Source organism: Watersipora subatra, chromosome 2 (genome assembly GCF_963576615.1).
Source record: "Watersipora subatra chromosome 2, tzWatSuba1.1, whole genome shotgun sequence".
Lineage (NCBI taxonomy): Eukaryota > Metazoa > Bryozoa > Gymnolaemata > Cheilostomatida > Watersiporidae > Watersipora > Watersipora subatra.
The window spans coordinates 21,576,617-21,594,010 of NC_088709.1; the positions used below are offsets into that span (position 1 = coordinate 21,576,617).

The 17,394-nt window shown below is 35.1% G+C and overlaps 1 protein-coding gene across 2 annotated transcripts; it reads left to right on the forward strand.

Annotated features, from left to right (window-relative positions):
• Window positions 1–718: 718 nt before the first annotated feature.
• On the forward strand, window positions 719–17,391 carry LOC137387293 (serine/threonine-protein phosphatase 4 regulatory subunit 2-B-like). Of its 2 annotated transcripts, none has more exons than XM_068073667.1 (7): window positions 719–802; window positions 2,636–2,804; window positions 5,220–5,390; window positions 8,394–8,525; window positions 12,848–13,337; window positions 14,510–14,903; window positions 16,753–17,391. In XM_068073667.1, the coding sequence occupies exons 1-7, from the start codon at window positions 763–765 to the stop codon at window positions 16,815–16,817; spliced, it is 1,461 nt and encodes a 486-aa protein (XP_067929768.1). In that variant the 5' UTR covers window positions 719–762; the 3' UTR covers window positions 16,818–17,391. The 2 variants fall into 2 exon arrangements, with proteins under 2 accessions (XP_067929768.1, XP_067929767.1); XM_068073666.1 differs by having other exon boundaries at window positions 12,848–13,333; window positions 14,503–14,903; window positions 16,753–17,389.
• The last annotated feature ends 3 nt before the right edge of the window (window positions 17,392–17,394 follow it).

Consider the following 17,394-nt stretch of genomic DNA (forward strand, 5'->3'; position numbering starts at 1 on the left):
AGACAGAGTTTGAGTTCTTATAACCATAGATTTGGTAGTCTAATCTAACGTGCCCTACAAATTGGTTATTATTGTTGTACTTTTAACTTGTGTTTTCTAATTTTTACCATGTTAATAATGTTTTTGGGTGTGTAGTTGAGTATTTGATACAATCCTATGTTTGCATACGTACAATCCTATGTTTGCATACGTACAATCCTATGTTTGCTTACGTGCGGACATAGGACATACTGTGTATAGACGTTTGGCTGTACTATTATGCGCTCTGCTCTTTCACAAATGATCTGTTAGATGCTGTTACACTTAAATACTTAATAATGATTTGAGCAAGTATATGTTGTTAGATTCAGTATTTCACATTAGTTTAGTAATTCTTTTAATTTTTCATAGTTCTATTTCTGCATCCTCTACAGTGTACGGTATCATTGAATTCCTTTAAATACGTGATTTTCAAAGATTAGTAATTGTTAAATTTCACATTTAACCATGAAAACAAAAATGCACTGATGCTAAATTTAATGTAATTTCTTCTTTTGACTTTTGCCAGAATTTTTATTGCAAAATTGCCAAAAACTTGTTTAGATTTTTACTATTATCTACTTGATATTCAAACCCTCCTATTTCATCTATAGTCTTGCCGTTGTCTATATATTTTTTCTAGCTTATTTCCTAAAATGGCTAGAGCTCTTACGTGTCACTCCAACTTTTTACAGGAAACAAGTCTATTTAGTCAAGTTCAATAGTAGAAAGGCTGTCCAGACGATGAGCGATGGCGGAAAAGAAGTTTTGGAGGCCTTGCAAGGTGACATAACATTATTTTAAGCTAATTATTTTTTGATTGCAAGTAAACCCACGTGCTTTTAAACCTTTGGGTGCCAGTTCCGCATTTCTGTGAATCTGCAATGGCTCAGAGTTGATGAAACTTAATGACCGATGAATGAGCATAGTATGTTTACAAAGATATCTACAAACCTGATATATTCGCAGTAGAAATGTATTTAGATTGTCTATGAAGCTGTTTTAGACAGTTAGGACGAATATTTAATTAAAAGTGGTAAACGAAATGAATTTAGGCAAAATAGGACCCTTGTAATCATGATGTTACAAACGCTTTTTAAAAATGTAGCAACATTTTCACCACTTCATGACAGCTTTTTTAACCCAAGTTTCAACACCGTATAAACTTCTTTGCATCTATAAATATTAAATGGAAAAGTGATTTTGCTTGGTAATTGTTTTTCTCACCAATAAAACCGACGATGTTTTGCAAAATTCAATAATCCGAAACAATTTTTTTCTATAAAAAGACATACGTTTTTGTATGATGTTTTGTCTAGCTTTATTACATTGTATTTTAGTTTGTATTCGCAACCTTTTTTGTTTGTTCTCTTTAATTTTAGGAAGTTTTTGGATCCATAATCATATTTTGAATGATATAAAATTTATTTGTTAGATGATTTTACATTTTTGAACCCCATTTCCGGTTTGTTTTATATTCATATTACGTAATATAACTCTGCATTAATTTTTCTAGCTTGTTCAAACTGCTTTCACATTATCTTAACACTTCTAGCAGCAAAATAGAACGGCTAGCATTTATGAAATATCAACTAAAGCTCAGACAGTTGTATTTTTATTTCATAAAGCAGGCCTTTTTTGTATTCGGCATCATCTGGTATGCTATGAGGTCACCAAAGAAAAGCGCTATTGGTCGTATTCTATTGTTGAAAGGGTTCTAATGACGTATTGTCTATTTGGGCTAGATAGGCCATGCGATAACAGAGCCAGCGCCAAAACAAAATGTTGGGTTTTTGAGAGGGAAAAATGTGGTACCATAGCACTTAGCACAATAAATAATGTGACAGTCAAAGGGTTAAATAGGAAGGATACTTTTACAAGCCTTTGTGGATGTTACAGGTTAGAATATTTCAGAGTTAACAAACCACATGAAATATTAATGTATTAACAGTGGTAGATAACATTACAGATTGGGGTTTGAATAATATTTTTGTGTAATTTTGACCGCATACCACGTTTTATCAACATTTTCACGTCAAAGAAAATGCGCAAAAAGTCTGAGATATTTGCCAAACAAAACATTGACCAGAAACAGCTGCGACACTATATAATTATGTTAAAATCACTGTCTTTGTAGCTAGATTATTTAATAATTGTTCATTCAAAATCCTTATTCATGAAAGCAGAGCATGCGTTGATAAGTTTCAAACACCCTTGACATCCAAGAATAGTGAATTTTTTTGGACAATTCTGTAAATCTCCGATTTGCGTAAAGAAAATTTTTTCTTTCGGGGTAAAAACTCCACAATATGACAATCAGAAGCTGATCGGTGTAATTCTGTAACTACTGCTGGAAAATTAATGGAGAATGGATAAGTACTACATAGAATTTTTCATATTTTTGGAATCTGATTTGACCTTATGCTATAATTGGGTAGCCAAAAGAACATAGCAAAGCGAGTTGATGGAGAAAATATATTAGAATAGCAGCCAGCCGACACACTTTTGACTCCATTTGTGCATTTGCAACTTAATGACATTGTAATTTGTATGTCTGTTTTGCCGAATTGGATCGATCAGTGCAAAGATCCTACTATATTGGAGACCAATGTTACAGAGTTCAAGACCTGCTTCGATTTGGCAAAATCATCAGCATTAATCCGTAAGAAAAACATAGACGGACAAGCTGGCAGCGATAATTCAAAGACAGCGGCTGTTCCACAACTAGAAGTTCCAGCAGGTATAAATGACTTCTTGGAACATGTCTCCAAGACTGGAAAGATAAGGTAATATGACGATTTATTGATGAGACTGGCAAAGGGTAGGCTGTAGGGAAGTGTGAATGCTAGATCTTTGCGATAAAACGATTTAATTGTTTGATATCGGTTATGAAGGTAGATGAATTGAAAATCGCTAAAATTTAAAGAGATATCATATAAATGATCTAAACAGGTAATGCCTATTTATCTCACACCTGAGGATTTTTAGAGTGAGTGATACTGGAACTAAAATGTACGGGCCTTATAGTCTTACAATACGCTCATGCTATGGTCTTCCACGTGCATGGATATTCAGGAATTAAATGTTTGCTGTGTCTAAAAACGCCTTGCGTAAAAAGTCTTATTTTTAATTATCGCGAACACAAAACAGTTTCTTTTTAAATTAAAATATACTAATAAATATTAACCAAAATTTAAATTATTTCTACATAATAATATTAGTGCAATATACCGCGAAACCTCTATAAATAGGCAAGTCACGATGTATTGCCTTTCGATATTGCAAGTTTGCAATATCGAATCATCTGGTGAATTTATAGAAGTTGTGAAGGTCTAGTAAATACCTCTATGTATGGTTGGAAGGGCTAGTGAGTACCTCTATGTATGGTTGGAAGGTCTAGTGAATATTTCTATGTATGGTTGGAATGGCTAGTGAGTACCTCTATGTATGGTTGGAAGAACTAGTGAATACCTCTATGTATGGTTGGAAGGGCTAGTGAGTACCCTCTATGTATGGTTGGAAAGGCTAGTGAGTACCCTCTATGTATGGTTGGAAGGGCTAGTGAGTACCCTCTATGTATGGTTGGAAGGGTTAGTGAGTACCGCTATGTATGGTTGGAAGGGCTAGTGAGTACCCTCTATGTATGGTTGGAAGGGCTAGTGAGTACCCTCTATGTATGACTGGAAGCTCTAGTGAGTACCCTTTATGTATGACTGGAAGGGCTAGGGAGTACCCTCTGTTTGGTTGGAAGGGCTAGTGAGTACCCTCTATGTATGGTTGGAAGGGCTAGTGAGTACCTCTATGTTTGGTTGGAAGGGCTAGGGAGGACTGCTAGGGATTACTCGTCACTGAAAATACTACTAAACTGCTAGGACTCCTAGTGTAATATGGTATCTCATGTTCTTAGTTATTATCCATACTGAAGGAATGGAGTTGTGTTTCCTCGCTAAATATCTAAATATTGACCAGTCTCAGGTTAAGCAAATTGTTATATGTAGCTTAATAGCGCCATTCATCCCATCTGGTCATTATGTGTCAGCGGAGGTTTTTAAAGTGCAGTCATTGGCTAGAGCAGAATCAAATTTTAACTAAAGTGTACTGTAGTGTAGTATCGATATTCACAAAATAATACAATAATATTAAAAAGTAAGTTTCCTCCAGTAAGTATTATAGCTGAAGCAGTTAAAAGGATGAAAAAGTCAGTTTTTATCTAAGATACTGATAAAGTGATATCAGATATCTATCAGTGACTTGAGAATATTGAAAGTTGCTTCTGATTAGCTTGTCAGAAGAACTAGTCTTTGGCAAATGCTAGCGAAGTGCCACAATGTTTTCATTCAATTTAATTTGAATCACTGTTTCTGTTACTTGGTTAATTCGCATGTTTGCGTCTTCAACAAGATTGAAACAGAAAAATGTAGCAAATCAACGAGTTTCATTACTCGCAATTTGTTAGCAAATATTTCGTGCTTGTGGAATATGACAATGGCACATGCGAGTGACGTGACAGAAAATGCCGCCCAAGCTGTTCGATCTTAAACATTTTCCACATTTCAGTCATTCTTATTTCACAAGAGTGCTGCTAAGTGAGACAGGAGTTCACCGCTGTGACCTCTGGAGTATAATTTATTTTTTAATAGAGTTTTTAATAGAGTTCCTGCGTTAATTTGTAACACGCGAGTGTCCATTGAAACTCTTATCTCGCGGTAAATTAATGTGCACACAATTCCAAATCTGCATTATCTCCTTCATGGAAACATAGTGTTGATTGCATGTTGCACGCTATAAGTTTGTTCCCTATGTGTGCTTATGAATAGACATGTCTGTGGTAGCAATCAGTAATTGGCTCGGAGCTAATAACAGGCCCTCCCCTAATCCTCATTTGCATTACTTCCTACCAAAGTTCAGTCATGTTTAAATCTTTCAGTTTGTTCGTAAGTACACGCAATATTCCCGTTGTAACTTTTGTAAAGCTTTAATGCTACTCTAAGTCAGTGAGAATAAGTGACACTCGTCTACATGTAGTATTCCACTGTTGGTACTTTGTCAAACATCGTAGGTGTAAGTAAATAGGCACTACCAGAGTCGCCTCCCCCTGTCTTGATGATCCCTCCTGACCTCCAAAATTTATCACCTTTATCCTGTCATGTACCAATCAGTTTTCCAACAACATGTTTTATCTCACTTTGATTTTGTTGTAGCCATCCATGGAAGGTGGTTAAACCACTCTTCCTTTATAAGTTAGACAAGGTCATGAGAAGTTACAACCAGAAACAGTCCTTCGATGCGTTACCAGCTGTGCCAAACACTGCTGTTGTCAGCTTTCATCAGCTCTACACTTCAATACTGCAGACTGTAGACTCATTTAAACAGTAAGTTTGTTGTGTTATTGTGACTTTGCCAAATAAAATACCGACTTTCCAACACACTCTCATTCATTATATCTGTTGTGTTTTTTGTAGCTAATAACATGTTCTCACGAACAGACATTGAGAGTTAAAGCGATGCTATGTTGAGATTGATTGTCCCTCTTTCTGTCATAAAATACTGTTGTTCACCGCTGTGACCTCTGGAGTATAATTTATTTTTTAATAGAGTACCCGCGTTAATTTGCAACACGCAAATGTCAATTGAAACACTTATCTCGCGGTAAATTAATACCATGAGATAAGTGAATAATTCGCTTTGGGTATTTTATAGCTTTTGCTTGATGCTTGTTTTGTCTATCATCAAAAATGTGTGCATCTGCAGCAGAATTCCAGATACAAAAATAGCCTTAAAACATGTAATAAAGGAATGTAAATGTAAATAATATGTTCTGAAAATGTTTACGCGAGGGTATTACATTATTCAAACAGTAAAATACAGGTAAATTGTCTTATCCATTCCAAGATCTCCCAAACTCACCCTTTTGAGGCTTCAAATAAAAAAAAAACTAAACTTAACATTTAATTTAAAAGCTGTACAGTAATTGGTGGTATTATTGGTTTGTATTGACAACTTCTCTCTTTTTCCCTTTCACTTGGTTTAAGTTGCATGGTTACAGAAACTTTACATTAAGGGGGCGCACGCCTTCAATGTCACTTGAAATTGAGATTTTCACTTTCTTTAGATTGCAAGGTCTCTGTTGCAAAGAAGCAGATAGAAATGTTTAAAATGAAGTAAAACAAAAATACATATTTTCTATAGTCAGGATTTCAACCTATAGAGTTTTCATGATGGCTACGATTAACTGTTCGTTTTTGAGCTTATAAGAGCTTGTAATCACATGTTAATATATCTTTCACCTACAACGCAGCAGAATAAGACAAGTGAATCTTTTGATACCAAATAACTGTAATGTGAATATTGTTGCGAGTCAACCTTTAAGTATTTCTGAATAAGTGTGCACACACTTATTCTCTAAGCTTTATTGGCACAACTGATCTCTCAGTACATTAGGCAGTCAAAGTACTAGTATGTATAGAATATATATGTGCTGTTACATTGGTTTATCTCCTAAATGCGGGAAGAGAGAAAACGATATTTTCAACCGTAACTATGGAACTCTCATTATTCAAATGGAATTTGAGAGTTTGTAGCGACATGTCACTTTATGTTATATGAACTTTCTTACCTAACAAGAAGCAAATACTTTACCCACATTTTTACGCTAGCCTTTTTAAGTGGAATTTACGTTAAAGGAGGTTTATGTTATAGGAGCCTCTACTGTAATAGGAGTGTCTACTGTAATAGGAGCGTCGACTGTAATAGCTTTGGCAACATAAAAAACCAAGTATAAAGGGGAACATAATTTAAACCATAACTGTCACGAACAATTTTTATCGTATTTACTAGGTAAATCAGACACGCTGATTCCGATTTTGTAATCAAAATAAAGATTAGGCCACTAACCTTCAGAGTAATGAAGGATTTTTTATAGCGTTTTAATATCGGTCTCGAAAACAACACGATCGGCATAACAAGCTCCGCCCATAAATACGTGACGTAACCTAGCTTTTTAGGAACAGAAGTTACGTAGGTATGTTTAGACCGATTTAGAATAATAGAGATGGGTGTTTTAAAATCCATTAATATCTAAATTCAGCCTTAAAAATAATATCAGTCTTTTCAGAAAGGTAGATAAGCTATTTAGCATTGCATATTTAAAAAGCGCGATAACAACGCTAGCTTGTGATAAAACCGCGCTTTTTGAGCTAATTTTTGTCGGCGTTCAGCCCATTTAAACGTTATGTAGCAAGCTGCGAGCAATTTTAAATAGTTTATATCCCTTTCATAAAAAACTGAAATTATTTTACAGGCTGGATTTAGATAATAATGGGTTTTAAGACACCCATCTCTATTATTCTAAATCGGACTAAACATTCCGAACTTCCGTTTCTGAAAAAGCTAGGTTTTGTCACATATTTATAGGCGGAGCTTGTAATGCCGATTGTGTTGTTTTCGAAACGGACATTGAAACGCTTTAAAAAAGCCTAAATGACTTTGAAGGTTAGTGGACTAATCTTTATTTTGAGTACAAAATCGGAATCAGCGTGTCTGATTTACCCAGTAAATACGATAAAAGTTGTTCGTGACAGTTATGGTTTAAGAATGAAACAAAATTATCATTTTACGCAAGCATTACAAATTAATTCTTGTTATTTTAGCATGGCCTTGTATAAATTTTTTTATTGAATCGTATCCATCAGCGGAAAAATATAAAAGTATCTCATAGAGCCACGGCTATTATGGTGCTGCAAGCATTGCATTAACAAAGAGCCACAGCTATTATAGTTCTGCAAGCATTGCATTAACAAAGAGCCACAGCTATTATGGTGCTGCAAGCATTGCATTAACAAAGAGCCACAGCTATTATAGTTCTGCAAGCATTGCATTAACAAAGAGCCACAGCTATTATGGTGCTGTAAGCATTGCATTAACAAAGAGCCACAGCTATTATGGTGCTGCAAGCATTGCATTAACAAAGAGCCACAGCTATTATGGTGCTGCAAGCATTACATTAACAAAGAGTCACAGCTATTATGGTGCTGCAAGCATTGCATTAACAAAGAGTCACAGCTATTATGGTGCTGCAAGCATTACATTAACAAACTCTTTGTCTCATGGTGTTTTAATGCCAGTCTTACTATGAAACAAGGACACCCACTTGTCAATTCATATCTAGTAAGTTGTTTTCGTTTAGCTTGTTAAAAGAATGAGTTGTGGTTTGTTTTACACATTTTAGGAAAAACAAACAATATGCTAAAGCCACCAATTAATTACCTACAAATTGTTTTTTATTGCAATTTTGACCAGATATTTTCACTTTCAGAGTTTTAGTGTCCATGTAGTTGGAAGAGAACTTTTCAAAGTAGCAGTATGTGTTTTTGCAGAGCTCCATTCACAATTCAGAGGCTGTGTGAGTTGGTCTGCTATCCAGAGCAGCATTACAAGAGAATAGACAAATTCATGAATGCTCTGGAGAAGAACACACTGATTGTAACGACCGTGGATGAAATGGGAAGGTATGCCTGTTTACACGTATCCCCGATTACCTCTAGCTGCCAGATATGCCTACTGCCATGAGATTAAACCGTAACTGCCACGTACAGCTTTCATTGTATTTTCTATGTAAATCAGACATGCTGATTTCGATTTTGTACTCCAAGTAAAGTTTGATCAACGAACCTTTTAAGTCATGAAGGCTTTTCTACAGCGTTTTTATATCGGTCTCAAAAACAACACAATAGACATAACAAGCTCCGCCCATAAATATGTGATGAAACCTAGCTTTTTCAGGAACGAAAGTTATGATGTTTAGTCCGATTTAGAATAATAGATATCGGTGTCTTAAAACCCATTATTATCTAAATCTAGCTTGTAAAATAATTTCAGTCTTTTATGGAAGGTATCTAAAATTGCTCGTAACTAGTTGCAAGATGTTTAAATAAGCTGAACGCCGAGAAAAATGAGCTCAAAAAGCGCGGTTTATCACAAGCTATGCAATGTTAAATAGCTCATTTACCTTTCAGAAAAGACTGAGATTATTTTTAAGTCTGAATTTAGATAATAATGGGTTTTAAGACACCCATCTCTATCATTTTAAATCGGACTAAACATCCCTAACTTCCATTCCTAAAAAGATATGTTAAGCCACGTATTTATGGGCGGAGCTTGTTGTGTCGATTGTGTTGGTTTCGAGACCGATATTAAAACGTTGTAAAAACGCCTTCATAACTCTGAAAGTTGGCGGACTAATCTTTATTTTGAGTGCAAAAGCGCAATCAGCGTGTCTGATTTACCTAGAATACATGTATACGATAAAAGTCGTACGTGACAGTTATGGTTTAAATTAGCACCAGTGTACAAAAAGAAATTACGAGAACTTTGCGATGGCTCATTTTGTAATTGACTATAAACTTGATATAAATGTTCAAGGACACCTGAAAAGTACATTTCAGAACTTAATTAAGCCATTAAAGCATTATTTGGCCAAATAAAATTAACAGTTATTTTTTATAACTTTAATAAACGCTAGCATTCTTCCTGACTCAGTCTGTGAACTCTACAACAAGAGGTTCACTACAACAAGAGGTTGAAGACCTGTACTTAGTTTTATTGAAAATATAATTATCTATTTTAATAGTCATTTTATTATTCTTTATCTACTGCGACATTTCTACTTTATTTAGCTTTACTCAATAGGATAACTTTGCACTTCCGTTCTATTCATTTTATTTGTACATGTTCTATATGTCTATGTAAGGTTCTATATGTATATTCAAGTTCTATGTGTATATGCGTTGTTCTATATATCTGTATTCAAGTTCTATGTGTATGTGTTGTTCTATATATGTATATTCAAGTTCTATGTGTATATGTGTTGTTCTATATGTGTATTCAAGTTCTATGTGTATGTGTGTTGTTCTATATATGTATACAGTCATACTTCGACTTGCGAGCCTAATGCATTCCGAGACTGAGCTCGTACGTTAATTTACTCACACGTTGGTGCTATTTGTTTATATATAGAACAATTAATTATATATTGATTAATTTCCATACTCTAAAAAAATGCAAATAAAGCACGAAAAACAAGATATTGTAACAGAAAGAACATGTTGGTTATTGTCCTAACTTACCGCACGCTTTTAAAAAACGACAAATAAAAAATAATGCAAGGAAATGTGATTAATTAAAATGTAAAATTAAATACATGTTCATACAATAGCAGCTAACGCTAGCATTTGCCAGAGAGGGAGATATCCCTAGGATATCTCCCAGCTTTGAGAGTTATCCTTCATTACAACAGTTGACTTTGATAAATTTGGATTTTATCAGTCTTAAAGACAAACTTAAAAGCAAACCTAAAAGCAAACTTTCATTTTTAACTTAACGTAATTAAAATTTCTTCGGCGTTCATAGTTAGAAGTTTCTCGCTGGTTAACTAATTTTCCTTTGTTTCACTTTCACGACTAGCCGGCCGTTTTAAGAAAAACCTATCTGAGGGCGTTTGCCTTTGTCGCCCTTTCAACATGTTGCGATTAGGATGAACACAGGTGTCGTCACAAACGGTTAATGTACGACCACTAGCCAACTTTTCCGAATGTTTATAGTTTTGATAGATAGCACCGGCCTTTTAACATAGCATCGTTCAGTTACGCTGTCACCGGCCAATTGTTTATCTTTTATCCAATGCCTGAGCAGTCTCTCCATCAGGGCTCGTGAAGATCGCTACGCCGTTTAGAAACTATGGTTAGTCCTTTTGCGAACTAAATAAATGCCCTGAATATAATCCTTCTGTTTGATAATTGTGGATGTCGTTCTGTCGTATTGCTGAGCTAGCTCAATCACGCATACACATTTTGCACAATTTTCAATAATTTTCCGTTTAATATCAATTGTTATCATTTGCTTTTTCTTTGTTATTTCATCTTTCATTTTACTGGCAAACTTTCGGTCTACGCACAGTACTTTTAATTCATATAATTCTGCACTAAAAATCGCGCACAACAAAACACGGTACAAAAGTATAACCTGAGCAGTTGAAAAATATAGAGTGATGCTGTTCTCATAAAACACCTCCGACATACTTGGCAACTGACTCACGTGCTCGTATCTCAAACATGGCTCGTATGTTAGTGCTAAAACTTGCTTAAAAGCTGGCTCGTATCTCAAGTTTCTCGTACGTTGGAGCACTCGTAAGTTGAAGTATTACTGTATTCAAGTTCTATGTGTATATATAAGGTTCTATATGTATTAGTATTCAGTATCAGTTGTTGTACCAATGTTCCACTTCTACACGTATATGTAAGGTTTGAGCACCAATTTTTCAGTTTTATCTAAAACCATTTTTTAGAGGCATGAAACAGTTTGAATGTTACATCTTAGTGTAGGTTGAAATACTGAATTTTGTAATCTCTAGAATTCGAACAACTAAATGTATATTTGTCATTTGGTCTGTTTAAAGACTTTCATTTGGACATCACACTTGATTGTAATGAGTGCAATAAAAATTTAATTGTGTTTAAACAGCTTTTAGATTATTTATGGAGGGTTTTAAATGTGTTCTGGTATGCTCATCAAAAGTAAAAAGTACTTTTGTGTGTAAGATATTGCTATAAATTTCTTACGCTGGCTTACCAATCAGCACAAGAAATTTGTTGGTATTTGTCTGCAATGATTGTAGATTATACTTGCACTACTGAATGTTCGGGGTTGCACAGGTAATAAAAGAGTTTTTGCACAGAAAATTTGTTTTGAATCAACATTTATTATTCTAACTTTTAAATGAAGGTGTTGGTTTATTTCTGTGTGGGCTATAAGTTTAATAAGTTTATGCTGTATATATACCTACAATTATATAGCATTTTAGAGAAGTCTGATCACCTATTTTGGTTCTAGTGCACTGGCAGTCCCATGCACCATTAAAGACTGGCAACTGTAATAAGTATGACCACAAGTATTCTCTAGCATGGCAAGGTGCTTGCGTGCCATAGTGGCTAGCACACCTGTCTAGAAAACTGGTCTCCAAGTTCAATTCCAGTGCGAAGCTGTTTTTTATTAATAGTAGTTCAACCATGCATTCTTTTAAATCGCTATAGCTGGACATACGACAGACAAACAAACAAACCTTTAGATATATATATATATATATATATATATATGTTAGGATACCACACCATAAACTTTATGCAATTTTCTAAAATATTAATTTTGTGATATTTAACTTGAACTAAATAATGCTTCTTTAAGCCGTTAGCGTATAAGTTCGAGCCAACGTGTAGCAAAAAGTGTTGCTTGTCCACTGGCAGTGACAGGCCTTCATAGAGAGTGTTTACCTGGTTGAGCCGACTTAGTTGTTATGTTAATGTTGCAGCATGCATCAATGCTGAACCGCGTTACATTGTTTTGAAACTCCTATAGCTGTACACTAAAAGGTGCTAATACCAGAAATGTGTTTTTTTTAAAAACATCAAAGTATACATTAGGGCTAATGGTTAGTTATGAGTGGAAGTATATGTCAAAGTTGGACATGATGAAGTTTCCACCAGTTATTAAAATGTCCAAAAACAATTTGTTGTTGTTTTTGTTTACATTTCTGCATCTGTCACTAGACACTGTAGAAAAATGCATTAAATTAAGATGCCACAAAATAGTTTTCAATTTTCATCACCATAAAAAATAAATCATTCTCACGAACCAGTGTTCAACAGCTTCCCCGAGTCTTTCTGTTCAAACCTCCTCAATTAAGTCGATACAGAAAATTGAATAAACAAATTTTTGAAGATTTTTTGAAAAAAGCTAAGAGCAGATGAGAATTGCAAAATGGTATTTTATTTTACAGGAAACTTTCAACAGCCTCCGATTCTGATATCTCAGCTGTTGACAGCCAGCAAACGGAAAAACTTTTAGCTCTGTTTGATTTGATCAGCTCGTCCTCGACATTGTCTAATGGCGATTCTCATCACCCTCCAGAAGATTCCGACAAACAGTCAACGACCACCTCGCCGATCAAACCTACAGACGTTGAAGAATTGAGCAGTCTAGATCAAACAAATGCCAAAAGTTCCATTTCTGAGATAGACTCTAGCGGCGCCCTCGAGAGCGCAGATGGTTCACCTCTAACTCCTAAGTGTCCGAAGAGGTCATTGAGTGAGGAAGATATAAATGATGCTGAACAAGTCAGTAAGAGATTGAAACTTGAGCAGGGTAAGGATCAGCAGGCAGACAGCACCATAACTTCTAACGTCGAAGATATGCCAATTACGACCTTCGACCCCCAGCAAACTGATGCTGACTCAAGCGAGATGGACTGCTGCCAAAGCATGAGGTATGTCCCCTTGAGTTTGTCTCCTTATACAATACTTTTACCCATAGAAAATGTTTTGTAATTGGAAAAAATTGTTCCCAAATTTAATTTCAGGAACAAAATTGTTGATTTGGTTTTGCACTTTCCTTAGTTTTTCATGTCTCCTCTCACGAAATGCAGAACTACCGTGCATGCATTTAATTAAATTAATATAAATTCAGGACAGGAGTTGTCAACTCGTTTTTAACTCTCATTATTCTGATAAGACAACTACATGTAATCAGTTATTCTGTTGATGTTGTTAATTATCCTGATAATATGACTAATCAACTATTCTGAAGCAACTAATCAGTTAGATTTCACCAGGCAGAGAAGTAACACCATATATAAATCATAACAATGAAATTATTATGAAAGAAATTCATTTGAATTTTTATTTTGACTGAATTAGACTAAAGTGTTTTTTGGTGCTGTGTGCACTAATAACCAATAAGAGTGAAAAGTGTTTACTAATAACCAATAAGAGTGAAGAGTGTGTACTAATGACCAATAAGAGTGAAGAGTGTGTACTAATAACCAATAGGAGTGAAGAGTGTGTACTAATAACCAATAAGAGTGAAAAGTGTGTACTAATAACTAATAAGAGTGAAAAGTGTGTACTAATAACCAATAAGAGTGAATAGTGTGTACTAATAACCAATAAGAGTGAAGAGTGTGTACTAATAACCAATAAGAGTGAAGAGTGTGTACTAATAACCAATAAGAGTGAAGAGTGTGTACTAATAACCAATAAGAGTGAAGAGTGTACTAATAACCAATAGGAGTGAAGACATTCCAGCATGTAAAGCTTATCGACTATGCCTTTGGCTTAATTTAACCACTTACTTGCCAAACCATTTGATCCGAAATCCCCAGGAATACCACTGCTTTCTTTTGTCTAGGGTGCCCATCATTTAGATGAGCTGACCAGCATATAATTCCTATGGTGGTACATATAGCTGTGGTACTAATAGCGGGTCAAGGTGGGCTCAAGATTCTTAGGTCTGATTATCCTCTCTGCAGAGCATATGGAACCGTTTAGCTCAGCGTAACTTGTGTTAGCAATGCATTCGTATTTCACCAGTACAGTTCGCAGATATTTGGCATACTGTCATGTCATTCAGATGTTATCTTCCCTTGGTTGCTTGCAGTGAAGAGAGTATATCTCATGACAACGACACTCTGACTGATAATTCCATTGAAGAGCTTCCTTTAGACATTGGCTCCGTAGCCACTTCTACTGTAGAGGTTGATAAAGGTACCCCTGAGAAAAATAGCACCGAGCAAGCTTCCATTGAGGAAGGTAGCGTTGAGCAAGACATTACCAAGGAAGGTACCATCGAGGCTGCTCAAAATCCAACTACCGTAATCTCCTTATCTGAACCTGCGCCATTAGCTGCCGTCAGCTGTTCTACCGACGCTACCTCCAACCTGTCATGTGTGGGTGACGGTCCTCCCAGTGAAGCTGATGAAGAGAGTGCAGATGTCTCTCAACATCTGAGTTCGTCAGAAAACTCCGTCGATACCTCCGAGGCTTCTACAGCCAAGTCAGGTATGTTTTAATATAAATTTGTACATTCTCAATAAATCTCTTGTTTCTTTATTTACATCTAAAATTTGCGTTATGAAATATAATTTGAGAGTTTGTGATGGGATAAAATTAACTTGTTCTACCAACTCGAGTAAAATGATTTTCTTGTCAGCTCTGATCCTGTTTTATATTGGAGCCAAGGATCGGACACCTTTAGTGATTACCGTAATGAATATTAGAGTCACATAGTAGAATAGAGTTTTATTTTGTTCTGTAAAATTTACAAAAACAGAAATCGATGTTGTTGGATAAAGAAGCACATTTTAGTTTGCTGGGTTAAAACATCCCCTGACTACGCTATTCACAAGTGTAAAGATGCAAACTGAGATATAAAAAGGGGACAGTCATAAATGAGTAAGTGAATTGCAGTTTAAGTACAGTAGAACCCTTGGATACCGCATTAATCCGTTCAGGGTCGGTATCATAAGGTGAAATTGCAGCATGGTGGGGGCTTTCAACATCTATCTTTTTTTACGCTTCTCTTTAGGAGAAATACTTATTAACGTAAAGTAGTCTTATGTTAGTTGGTAGAGTAGTCTCATGTTAGTTGGTAAAGTAGTCTTATTTTAGTTGGTAAAGTAGTCTTGTGTTAGTTGGTGGAGTAGTCTTATGTTAGTTTGTAGAGTAGTCTTAGGTTAGTCGGTAGAGTAGTCTTATGTTAGTTGGTAGACTAGTCTTATGTTAGTTGGTAGAGTAGTCTTATGTTAGTTAGTAGAGTAGTCTTATGTTAGTTAGTAGAGTAGTCTTATGGTAGTCGGTAGAGTAGTCTTATGTTAGTTGGTAGAGTAGTCTTATGTTAGTTAATGCAGTAGTCTTATGTTAGTTAGTAGAGTAGTCTTATGGTAGTTGATAGAGTAGTCTTATGTTAGTTAGTAGAGTAGTCTTATGTTAGTTGGTAGAGTTGTCTTATGTTAGTTAATGCAGTAGTCTTATGTTAGTTGGTAGAGTAGTCTTATGTTAGTTGGTAGAGTAGTCTTATGTTAGTTGGTAGAGTAGTCTTATGTTAGTTGGTAGAGTAGTCTTATGTTAGTTAGTAGTTTGCCTTAAGTTAGTTAGTAGAGTAGTCTTATGTTAGTTGGTAGAGTAGTCTTATGTTAGTTGGTAGAGTTGTCTTATGTTAGTTAATGCAGTAGTCTTATCTTAGTTAATGCAGTAGTCTTATGTTAGTTGGTAGAGTAGTCTTATGTTAGTTGGTAGAGTAGTCTTATGTTAATTAGTAGTTTGCCTTATGTTAGTTAGTAGAGTAGTCTTATGTTAGTTAGTGGAGTAGTCTTCTGTTAGTTAGTGGAGTAGTCTTATGTTAGTTAGTAGAGTAGTCTTATGTTAGTTAGTAGACTAGTCTTATGTTAGTTAGTAGTCTTATGTTCATAAAGCAATATTTAGAGGATAACTCCAAGTTTATGAATATGTACATGTAAAACTAATTGACTGCTTCTCGCGTTTGCCATTCTGGTAGATCTCTTTTGATCTTCAGTCACAAGTAGTCTGGAGACTCTTGTAAACCCAAGCATAAGTTACAAGGGTTCATTTTTCTGCTAGAAACCTTTTGTTTGACAAACATTTTGGAATCTCTTTACAGTCTTAGTTTTGAAAGGTGAAGGTCACACCCGTTTAGGTTTGAAAAATGTTCCAAGCTTGACATCACACATTTATTAGTTGATGATTTTGGAAGCTATAATAATATTGGTTTTACTAGATTATCCGTTAAGCACACAAACGTTCTGCCACGCTCTCTGAACCAGTAATAAATGGTCATGAAAGAAGATGATTTGAATGCCCTCATTTTTTGAGTGATTATAATCAATTGTAGATGCAGGCACCTCACAAGATGTCTCTAATGAAAGTCCCGACATGCCAGCAGCAGAAGCAACCTGAAGCAAGAGATTGCACTTGCTCTCTTCTATAACCTTATTATAACTAGAATATTATCTTTGTTTTTAGTTGTATATTGCATGAAATGTGCACATGTTTATTTCGATATGTAGCTCATGATTCGCTATATAACATTCTTGGACCGTAGTTTTCCTCTCTTGTATCTGTGTGTTAGTAGTTAGGATACTAGTCGTTGGTATTATCCTGTACATACGCTATCTATTGCGATCATTTATCATCCTAAATATATATATTTATATTCTTTATGCCAAGCAATTGCATGATTTCTCAATAAATGGAATGTTGCAATGATTCTATAAAAATAATAAATGATGTCATGTATAGCAATTAATACAATAAATAAACCTACCAAAATGTGTTAAACAGAATTGAAAAAATAAAATAAATACTTGTAATTAAAACGCTAATCCTTGATAGAAGAAAATGAAAGTTTCATAACAGCTGGTCCATAAACATCAGCCAATCGTACTCCCATCGGTTTAATACAACAGTTGTGGCTGTTACGTGTTTCTTCCATAAAAATATTATTGGAATGTAAAAGCAAGGAAAGATTTGGACT

Bases quoted from the DNA above. Each gene is read 5' to 3' on its own strand.
- LOC137387293 (XM_068073666.1), top strand. From the start codon at position 763: ATGAGCGATGGCGGAAAAGAAGTTTTGGAGGCCTTGCAAG. The intron at 8,526-12,847 runs GTATGCCTGTTT...TTTATTTTACAG, and splicing joins ACCGTGGATGAAATGGGAAG to GAAACTTTCAACAGCCTCCG. The intron at 14,904-16,752 runs GTATGTTTTAAT...AATCAATTGTAG, and splicing joins GGCTTCTACAGCCAAGTCAG to ATGCAGGCACCTCACAAGAT.